This window comes from Callithrix jacchus, chromosome 10 (assembly GCF_049354715.1).
Source record: "Callithrix jacchus isolate 240 chromosome 10, calJac240_pri, whole genome shotgun sequence".
Lineage (NCBI taxonomy): Eukaryota > Metazoa > Chordata > Mammalia > Primates > Cebidae > Callithrix > Callithrix jacchus.
Genome location: NC_133511.1, coordinates 119,319,563 through 119,330,618, shown reverse-complemented (window position 1 = coordinate 119,330,618; position 11,056 = coordinate 119,319,563). Strand labels below are relative to the sequence as shown.

General features: G+C 45.6%; 1 protein-coding gene across 2 annotated transcripts; it reads right to left on the bottom strand.

The window, feature by feature from the left end:
* Positions 1 to 3,755: 3,755 nt before the first annotated feature.
* On the bottom strand, positions 3,756 to 7,861 carry SCGB2A2 (secretoglobin family 2A member 2). 2 transcript variants are annotated; one of them, XM_009008316.5, is made up of 3 exons: positions 7,748 to 7,861; positions 6,036 to 6,223; positions 3,756 to 3,962 (listed from the first exon to the last, which is right to left on the bottom strand). In XM_009008316.5, exons 1-3 carry the CDS (start codon positions 7,800 to 7,802, stop codon positions 3,924 to 3,926), a joined length of 282 nt encoding a protein of 93 aa, XP_009006564.3. In that variant the 5' UTR covers positions 7,803 to 7,861; the 3' UTR covers positions 3,756 to 3,923. The 2 variants fall into 2 exon arrangements, with proteins under 2 accessions (XP_009006564.3, XP_002755466.3); XM_002755420.6 differs by lacking the exon at positions 3,756 to 3,962 and having other exon boundaries at positions 5,901 to 6,223.
* Between the last annotated feature and the right edge of the window lie 3,195 nt (positions 7,862 to 11,056).

Here is an 11,056-nt window from a genome sequence, read left to right as displayed (position 1 = left end):
GTTTAAAGCACAGCTAAAATCCATGACATCACCTACTTTCAGAACTACAAGGATATCTAGATTCACCATTTCCCTCTGAAAAAAATGGGGAAGGAAACCCAGCTCATGGTCTCTGAGTCTACAGACCCATGGACATGGGCTTCAGGACTGAGACCTCTTTTCAGCAGACAGGTTTGTGAGGCATTTTCCCTATCTGTAGACCGGAGGTTGTCCTGGCACCAGCCTGAACTTCACCTCATCAGCGTACAGTCCACAGGAAAGATGTGTATCTCTCAGAGAGGATCCAGATCCACCCCTTCTGGCAGGGGTGGATGCTGAGGTCCTGAGGCAGGGATTAATGAAGAGCCCTGGAGAATGAAGACAGGAGTGGCAACTGGCAGGAAGGACACTGGTCGTCAATGGCTCTGGCCCCAGCACTGACTGTGTGGAGAGCTGCGGGAGGAGCTGGGGCACCTACGTGGTGACCAGCCCAGGGCACGACCTCAGTGTCAGGGGCTGGATGTGGTGTCTAGAGACCACTGAATGAGACTGTGCAGGCAGGTCCAGGACTGCAAGTGGCTGGAGTTGCATCATCTGTGTTAACAGGTTGAAAATAATTTAGATCACACAAACCCTATTCTGTGACCATAACTGAGTTCAATTAAAAATCAAGAGCAGAATAACAGGAAATTCTCCAATCACTTGAAAATTAAACTCCCTACTGCTCAGTGATCAATGGGTCATTAATTACTTTTTGAAACTGTTGTAAAAGTGTCTGTGTCTGGCCCTGGGCTGTGAGGTATGGGCAAGCAGGGACAGTGGATAAATCCTCTACTCCTGCCTCCTGCTGAGATGGTTGGGGATAATGCTCTTTCGCTTCCTAGAGGCCATCTGGTTTGTTGAGAGGATCAGAATCTGTGAAACACAGCATCAGTCGCTTGCATTACAAGGCCTGGGATGACACCCTTTTCCTCTGTTTACGTTTTCTTCTTACAGCCAACTGTGGACGCATTGGGAGGCCTGGAGTCATGCACTCTGTGATCACCTCCGTATCACTGGCACTGAACTAAAGTTCCTTACAAGAGCCTATCTTCTATTTCACTTTCATTTCTGGGTTTCTCTTCACCCAAGGTGAGAGATTTGAGATGGAATGATCCGTAGACAGAGCTTGGACATCAACCTTAATTGTCCTATCATCATGAATGTGATGACTGTCATTCCTACCTGCAGGATTGCCAACTGCTACCTGAAGACCACCAGCCCCAAATGTGTGGTCATCCCCCTATGCTTGTGTCCTGCCCGGATCTAAGCCAAGCTGTTCATGCTTTTGGTAGTTCTCCCTGTGTTTTCTCCATGTATTCTCTTGTCTTCAGCTAGATGCTTGTCCAATTATTCTAGAGTGCAACTCACGGGGGCCCAGTGTGACAACAGTGACGCTTTATTTACTTATTATACTTTAAATTCTGCACACGGTACATGTGCAGATCATGCAGGATGGTTACCCAGGTGTACACATGCCATGGTAGTGGTTTGCTGCATAGTGGTGCTTTGCTGTGTTTCTCTCTGCCCTTCTTCCTTCTTTTGCACTGATTGGAATGTGTCTAATCTCAGTTTTTCCTGTAGCAGTCTAAAACTTACACGTGTTCTTGATATTTTTATGCATAAATATTATCTTAATTTTCCTTACCAAAAACATCTTTGGCTATGGGTACCAGGTGAGTTAATACTAAACCACAATTTATGATTTATCCTAGGCCTCTAGGAAGCGAAAGAGCATTGTCCCCAACCATCCCAGCAGACGTCGAGACTTTTCATCCCATTGATGAATTCCCCATGGGATATTCCCTTAAATAATACCTTGTCAAATAATGTCCAGCAGTGATTTCCTTTGAGCGGTGCTCTGAACCTTCAGTTTCTTCCTGCTTGGGTCTTGACCAAGACAAGCTTTCACGGTGGCTGTCAAAAGTCACCTGGCATGGTCACTCTAAACAAATGAGTCTCATCTGCTGCCAGCATAGCCACCACGGAGTCCTGTGCGCTCCACTGAGCCAGGACACTGGAAGGTCAGTGATGATTCTCTCAGGCTCATTTACCAGAGCAAGGGTGTTTCTGATTATCAGATGCCCCCTCTTCCTGAGGCTGTTGCCTCTCTAGGAAGTGCATGGCCTCCTCAACAAAGGGACCAGGGCCGTCTCTAAAGAGATTTGTATTTTCTGCTACCCATGTGCCCATCTTCAAGTTCCTAGCTCTGAATCTTTTCCCTTCTCCTTCCTTTCAGGATCTTAAGATAATGAATGTGGGCTGTGGTTTGGGGAAGGTGCTGCGAGGAAGGTGCTGTAGGAAGGGCCTCATGATGACTTTTTATTTATTTATTTTTTTGAGACGGAGACTCGCTCTGTCACCCAGGCTGGAATGCAATGGCACGACCTCAGCTCACTGTAACCTCCTCCTCCCAGGTTCAAGCAATTCCCCGTGCTCAGCCTCCTGAGTAGCTGGGACTACAGGCACACGCTGCCACGCCCAGCTAATTTTTCATATTTTAGTAGAGATGGGGTTTCATCGTGTTGCCCAGGCTGGTCTTGAACTCCTGAGCTCAGGGAATCCACCTGCCTCGACCTCCCAAAGTGCTAGGATTATGGGCATGAGCCACCACACCCAGCCTTAATTATGACTTTTGTAGGTCACAAGTATTATTGCCTTCATGGGCCACTTCTCCATAAGAACATGTTAAACATTGTATTTTATAACTTCCTTGGTCAAATGATGTGTATATCTCTGGCTAGATTCATTGATAAATATTCATCATCATTATTATACTCACTTTAGTAAATGATTTTTAAAATTATGACATTTTCATGGATTCTTTTAAGGTTTGTGGGCCTTAATCTCTGCACCTGCCTTGCCTGACAGAAGAGTCAGCCCTGGTAGAGGCGAGTTGTCTTGAGAAACACGGTCTTCCTGGGTGAGGGGATGGCCCCAGAAAGAAGAGGGACAGGCTGAGGTAGGAGCAGAGCGGTGGCAATAACTATCTCCGGTGACAGGAATCCTGGGGGCAGGACATGAAGGAGACATGTTCCATTTAAACATCCCCTGATGTACTGGGTCCCTGCACAGCGCACTCGCTCCCCGCCACCCTCATGGCCATTACAGCTCACTCTGGGGCAGGGGAGGGTGGACCCCATTCCCACTGCTGGGACAGGACTGAGGACACTGAAAATTTTAACATGGGTGCTGTTAAACTCAGTAATCATATTGCATAGGATTCAAATAATAACAATATGGTTAGAAATAATATTTTCATGTAGTACTTTGCATATCAAAACTGAGGCCAACATCTATGATGAGGAAAAATTTTACAAAATATAAATTCCAGTCAGGAGCCACCCTGCTTTGCAGGCCTCCCCTCTTGGGCTGGCTCTAGCCCAGGCCCTGCATGTCTCGGGGAGGCCCAGAGACAGAGCAGAGGAGCCTGGCATGGCCAGCAGGGATCGGTGTGGACAGGAGGACTGGAGTGAAAGCAGGGCCTCTGAATGAAATCCCTGCCTCACAGCCCAGAGCCTGAGGACCCCAGAGAGAGTCAACTGACGAGGTTGTGGGATGGGGGCAGGGAAACACCTCAGAGAGAGAGGACCAAGGCTTAGAGGACAGACTGACGAAGCAAGTGCTTCACTGAGTCTTCAATCCATGACCATGAGCTCTTTAATTGTGTGTGTGTGTGTGTGTGTGACATGTGAGGCCCTCTAAAGCCTCTTTTCTGTGCCAGAACAGAGAGAAACTTTAGTTTTTGCAGTCAATTTATTAAAATGAACATGTATAGCAGGTTTCAACAATTGTCTTGCCGTTTGTAGTAAAAAGACGTAAGAGAAAAGGTGTGGTTTGTAGCAATCCGTAGTTGGTTTCTCACCATCCTCTGCAGTCCCATGAGCCAAAGGTCTTGAGGAAAGTTAGAAGTTATCACAAAAACGGCTGTCATATATGGCTTGCTAGAAAGCAAAAACAGAGACATCACCTAGATTTTCTGCTCTGCACTCTCCAACAACACCTTGAAAAACAGAAACTTACTGTCTTCCACAAACATCTGGCGTCAGAGACAGTGAGGGCTGGAAGGAGAAGAGCTGTTGATTCCAGATCATTTCCCCGCCACGGACTTTTAAAATATTTTTTCTCTGTGTTTGTTGCTCTTTGAAATAACGTCGTCAACAAATATGTGACTATATTACGTATTTTCACAGGATTGTTAAAATCTTAGCTCAAATGCAAAAAACTAAATGCGAGTCTTTGATTCTTATATAACGCTCTACTGTGGAAATCCTGGCTGCAGTCTGACGCCCCCTGCCGCTACAACTGTGCTGTACCAATAATTGGTGCAGTAGACTATGGTTAGTCCGTGGAAGCTTTTAAAGAAGATCCGGCCACCATTCACTGCAGTGGATACTTAGTTTTTAACAAATTATTAATAGTGGCGAAATGCACATCTGATAAAATTTGCCATTTGAAGTGTACGGTTCAAGAGTGTTCTGTATGTTCACACGGGTGTGCAACCCAACTCTAGGCTTTTTTTGCACACCTGAAACTCTGGACCCATTCAACACGACTCCCCCTTCTCCTCCGCACTCAAGCCCTGGCAACCGCCACTTTTTTCACTGTCTCTGAGTTTGACTCGCCAGATGCCCAGGCGCATGTGTCAGGCAACAATTGTGTTTCTGTGACTTCTTGCTTGACTCAGTCTAATGTCCTCAAGGTTCATCCATGTTGTAGAGGTGTCAGGATTTCCCAAGGTGATGCTCACTTTCATCCTTAGAGAGGTGTTTGGTATATTTCTAACTTTTCTACCGTGGAAGGATTAAAGAAGAATTTCAGCAAAGGGAATAAATGCTAGAGAAAACCCTCAATAATATACATGTATAATTAGAAGGAAACAAAACTATTGGTTTTTGTTTGAGACAATTCTTTCCTCCAGGGTGGTTTCATATCCATGATCTACACTTGTCTATTGGATAGTTCGAGGTTTCTCATCATTTATGCTAACAAATTATAATTGCCTGGAAGTACATTTTAAATTCTTTTTACTTAAGATGTATAGAATCTTGTTTAAATGGTATTTTCCAAACTCTATCCAAAAGTAGGGCATTTTTTTTTTTTTTGAAACAGAGTCTCGCTCTGTCACCAGGCACCAGGCTGGAGTGCAATGGCACAATCTCGGCTCACTGCAACCTCCGCCTCCTGGGTTCAAGCAATTCTCCTGCCTCAGCCTCCTGAGTAGCTCGGATTACAGGCACGCGCCACCATGCCCAGCTAATTTTTGTATTTTTAGTAGAGACGGGGTTTCACTATGTTGGCCAGGATGGTCTGGATCTTCTGACCTTGTGATTTGCCCGCCTTGGCCTCCCAAAGTGCTGGGATTACAGGCGTGAGCCACCGCGCCTGGCCCAAGTAAGGCATTTTTAAGAACAGTTTTACAACTTTTTTTTTTAAAAAGAAGAGAACTTTTCTCTGCAGATGGTCTATAGATGTGGGTCTTCTGGAAATTTTTTTTTCTCTAGAGAGTAAACATGTTTGTTTGTATGTGTGTGTCTGAGTGTGTCTGTGTTTGTGTGGTTGTGTTTGTGTCTGGATGTTCATATGTTTGTGTGACTGTGTCTGCGTCTGTGTCTTTGCCTATTTGTGTTTGTGTATGTCTGACTGTATGTGTGTTTGTGTGTTTGCATGTGTCTGGATGTGTGCATGTGTGTTTCTGTGTTTGTGTGATTGTGTCTGTGTTTATGAGCATGAACTAGAGAACTCTGGGGATTGGTAAGCCTTTCCCTGACCCTTGTTTTTCCTCTCTTGTCCTACTCATTTATCATCCACTGGGGATTCTCTGAGTGGAGTGACAATCCAGGGGCCCCGTGTGTTTTCCTTGATGGCAAAGTCATTAGACTAACCATCCAGCTAAATTAACCAATGTAAGAAAAGCCTTGTTCGCCAGTGTCCTTAGCATTGTCAGTGAGAAATAAAGAGCCCACTTGTCCCTGGTCAGTGGATTTAAAAAGCGTGTAAGGAGAAAATGAAATTACCATCAGCACACCAACACTGTCCAGAGTTTCATCAGATTGGTTGAGAAAACATTGCTTCAATTCATCTATGGCATTTGCAGTGACATCATTGTCTATGAACTCTTGAAGAAATTCTTTGTATTCAGTCTTAGACACTTCTGGATCGATTGTCTTGGAAATCACCTCCTCCACTAAGGGGCAGCCAGAGCCTAGAGAGGAAGGACAAGGAAACAGGCTCAGTATGGAAGGCGTGAGAGGTTCGGGGCAGACCTATTACCTTCCTCATCTTCTGACAGCCCAAGAGAATACAGACTCAAAGATAATGATGCAGAATCTAGAGTTCTCAATTCTGGGAGGAAACCTCAGGCTCTTACATTTCCTGTAAGCCCGGCAACTTCTGCCTCTCCTCTCCCCAGCTCAGAAAAACTAAGCCTTGTGAAGCTCCAGTTAATGAGAAAATTTGAGAAATGAAATACTCGGACTTGGAAGGATTCCTGAAGATTATTTGGTCTTCCTTGGTTGAAATTCAGCCAATGCTTCACTACTGCCATTCAGAGCATCACAAAAGATTCCCAAGTATTTTAGGCCAGGTGCAGTGGCTCACACCTATAATCCCAGCACTTTGGGAGGCCAACGTGGGTGGATTGCCTGAGCTCAGGAGTTCAAGACCAGCCTGAGCAACATGGTGAAATTCTGTCTCTATGAAAAATGAGTTAGGCATGGTAGGGCGCACCTGTGGTCCCAGCTACTTAGGAGGTTGAGATGGGAGGGTGGCTTGAGCCTGGGAGGTGGAAGTTACAGTAAGCTGACATGGTACCACTGCACTCCAACCTGGGCGACCCAGTGTCAAAAAAAAAAAAAAAAATCCAAGCATTTCAGATGAATGGGTCTAGAACATTGTTCATTAGTTCTGTTGAATCTAACTGCAGTAACAAAGAATGTAAAACGGAACCTCTTGTTTGTGAAGATATTTGAGGTGGCAGCTCCTGTAGGGTGTTCAAGACTTGGGTTCATGTGTGCTGGTTGTCCTCTTGGCTTGGCTGCTTTCTAGTTAGCTATGAGTCTGTCACCCTTCTATTCACAAAGCTGGAATCCAGACCCTACCGCACTGCCTGCTCCTACCTTGTGCACCAGTGATGTAGGGTTTGGATTCCAGCTTTGTGAATTGCACTAGGCATACTACCTATGGGACCTATGGGGGTGGGTTCTCTTCCCCGGTCTGCCTTGAGCCTGAAGGAACTGGCACAGAAAGGGCAGCCCAGAAATACTCAGATCAACTCTGAGAACACAGAGTGGGTATCACACTCTGCAGCTGGGGCATTCTGTCCCAGGAAGTTTCCTGGTTCCTTCCACATTCAGGGAGACTCGTGACTGTTTCATTGTCTGTGGGTCCAGATGCCATGAGGCCTTCATTAGTGTCTCTCTCTTGCCTCACTGAAATAGATAATTTCAATATTCATTACTGAGACTTGCCCTGGTGTCCATGGTCACTTTGACCATAGTGGGTCATACTGAATGCAAAGAGACTCTGCGTGTAGCTCCAATGCAGGGAAAAACCCACAGAAGACTACGAGCTTGATTGTCTGGAAGTAATGGGAATCCTAAGACCTGTTATACCCAGAGCCTTTGTACTGGGGCTGACCTGTGCTGAGAATTGGGGAGCAGGAGTTCTTCCATAGAGGCCCAAGTGACAACCCCTGGCGCTGAGGCAGCTCTCTCTGCCCAGAACTCACCTGCATAGCAGTGCAGTGGGAGGGCCGCCAGCATGAGGACCATCAGCAGCTTCATGGTGAGGCAGCCGCTGTCCACGTTCGGTCGCGAGTGGCAAGGATCCGGGAAGCCGCTGTGGAGGTGAGCACCCAGCCCTGCTCTATTTATCCCCCAGAGAGGCATCTTAATGAGCCAATCTGGCATGGGACCAGTAAACAGGAGCATGCACCAAGGGAAACACAGCCAGCCTGTGTGTAGAAGCTTCCAGCTGCTCCTCCCCTTTTTTGTATTCCTTCTCCACCCACTTCTCTTCCTTTTTTTCTGCATCTCTTCCTTCAAGGTGAGCATGACAGCGTCACGTCCTGTGTGCCTGTGCCTGCTTATTCCAGCAGCGGGGCTAGGTGCAATACCTCACACGTCCTCTAGGGGACAGGCTTTTCTCTTCCACTGACATCTCGCTTTCAGAAAAGGATGTCTGGGAAAGTTCTCTAACTTTTGTGGAGAAATGTAAGGCCATCCACCTTCTGCTGAAAGTTGTTTTTACAAGGATTATCTCGGTTAATTATAAATGGATTGATAACTTTATTTCTTTGGTAACTTTTTAGGGTTTTCCTTCCACTGATTGAAAGGATGCTGTGAATTAGTAGAGTAACTGATGGGCGGGGCAGGCAGTGCTGGGCCATGGGTGGGTGGTGATGGAATGTGGAATCAGGGAGGAGGGTTTGGACTCTGGGTGCAACTTGCAGTCCTGCCATGTCCTTGCTGGTCTCTCTGAGCATCCTTCCTTTTCATCACCTGAAGAAGAAAAAGAGGCAGGAATGGATAGCATGTAGAATTTGTATAAGGACGATAATTGCTTAATGGAAAGATTGTTTACACAGCCCAGTACAAAGCAGTCACATATAAAGAGAAGGCTTCATCTACGCATATATCCATCCATCTTTAAACGACTACTGAGCATCTCCTATGACCTGACACTGAACTACACACCATAAATTCAGTTACAGGCACAATTTAGAACAGGTTCTTGCTCTTGTGGAGCTGACTTTTCAATAAGGGAGGCAACAAGCATCCTGCCACATAAGAGAGATTTGGGAAAGTAGTAATCACTGCAAAGGACAAAGAATATCCACAACAGCAAAATGATACGGACGGACTGCCGAGGGGAGGAGGCTGTGCCATTTCAGCTGACACTTGGATGAGTGGACGACAGTGTCCAGTGACAGATCCAGGGAAGAGTGCTCCATGAAGAGGGAATGACAAGGTCAGAGACCAGAGGGCAAATGGTACTTGGCCAGGTAGGGAAGGCAAGGAACGCAGCCATGTGGGATCAGGAGGACGGGACAGCCTCACGTGACAGAAAACCCACCCCTGTTTAATTAGGGGCATGGCGAAGGTCATAGGAAAAAGAAATACAAATGTCTCGGGTGTTTTGTAAAAGAAGATACGGATGAGAGAGCCAGAGAGATGAGTGGGTTCTTCACTTCCCGTGGGTGCATTATTTGCTGTCCTGATTACTCGTGACATCTTTCTTTCCATCACTCAGCTGGAGCCTAAGATACTCTCAGTTGAGAACAAAAGGGGTCTGGGAAGAGGCTAGAAAAGAAGGGTTCTGTACTTACAGGTATACTTTCACCCAGCTGGTCATGGCTGGCATCCTTCTTCCATAAGTGAAGTGAAAAACTTTGATCAAGAAATGAGAGACCCTCTCCTTGGCCAAGACTTAACGGGGCTCTGCCTGGTGCCCAGTCCTTGTGGACCTTCCCTGTTTCCCACAGACACAAACGCTCACCCAGTGGTATCTGGCCCATCTAAAATCAACTCCTCACACCACCTACATGGTGCTTCACCAAAGAGATGGTGTTTTCTTTCATCTGTTGTATCCAGATCTGACAGTGATCATTTTCAAACGAGTCACAAAGCATACCTGGCCCGAGAGACTCATTTGCAAGCCAGTATTTGCAGGGAGAGAGGAGAACCAGGAGTTAAAAACACTGTAGTGCTGGTCCAATTTTTTCTCTTCCCCAAAGGGTCTTTTATTCAGGTCCCTAATTCAGTTTAGAAACTGGAGACCAGGGGTCCATCAGTCTTCAGTGTTTCTGTGACAAGTGTTTACTGCCCTTGCTATGGCAAAGCAACAGGTCATTCACACATTCTCTCTAGAATGAACTTGTGTCTTGGGAGGGGGGAAAGTATGCCTTTAAAAAAAGGCAGACATCTGGCCTTGGGCTCACAAAAGAGCTGAGATATAGAGACATGTTGGCAAATGAAAGGCATTCATTGCCGTACTTAATATGAAATAGCAATGTTGTTTGAAAGTCATCTTTTCTCAGTGATTTCTGTATTTGCACAGAAAAGCCTAGAACGGCTGGCCCTGGAAGCGGCATCTCTGCTGAGTTTTGCAGCCCTTTTCCTTCACAGGCCCATGGCTAATGGCTCCTGAGTGAGGACCCCAAGCCAGACTGACCGCCTGTGTTCACATCCCAGCTCTCCTGTTTGCTAAGGGTTCCACAGTGGCAGGAGACTTACCTCTTTGTGTTCCCTTCAAAACGGAATCAGTCATAGAATGGTTGTGTAAAAATGGTAAGGTACTGGGAACAGTGCCTGGTGCAGAGTCAGTGATGTCTGAATGTCAGCTGCTCATCATCTTTTCCTATTATTTAGAGCTGTGTTTATGATTCAACTCCTAGGACTGCCAGGCTCATCACAGAACACTGGAAAATTAGGCTGCCCTTAATATTCTCCAAAATACGTCGCAATAACCATAGTTCAACAAAGCAAAACCACTTAACTTGGAAAATAAAACACTGTGTTTTGATCCATGCTTGGGTATCTTTTCTCCCAGTCCACTTAAAAGAGTTTTTTTTTTTTTCTTTTATTTATTGATGATACAACCGGGAAAAAAGCTGAAGACCATATATCACAATGAGGAAATTTTGTGATTTCTGCCATCATGAGCCAGAGAGATCACTGGGGAGCAAACACACAGCAAAGGGGAAACTTACTGACCCTCATTGATAGAGGACCTCTGTCCATAGTACCGAGGAAGAGGATTGTAAGTTACAGTTTGCGCAGACTCCTCTAAATACCATAGGTAATGCCACATAAATGCATGTGATCAGAAGAGAGCCATAATTTTTTATTACTTTGGCTGAATATCTGAAAGTTGAGTACTGGTAACTGGAAGATTACTTATCCAAATTTCTTAAAGCACTATATTATAAATGAATGGCTCACAAAGTATGGTCCAGGTACTGCCTGTTATTTCCAAAAACCTCACAGTTATAAGGGTCAGAATTATGTAATTTAAATGTTTTTAATAGATTATTGCT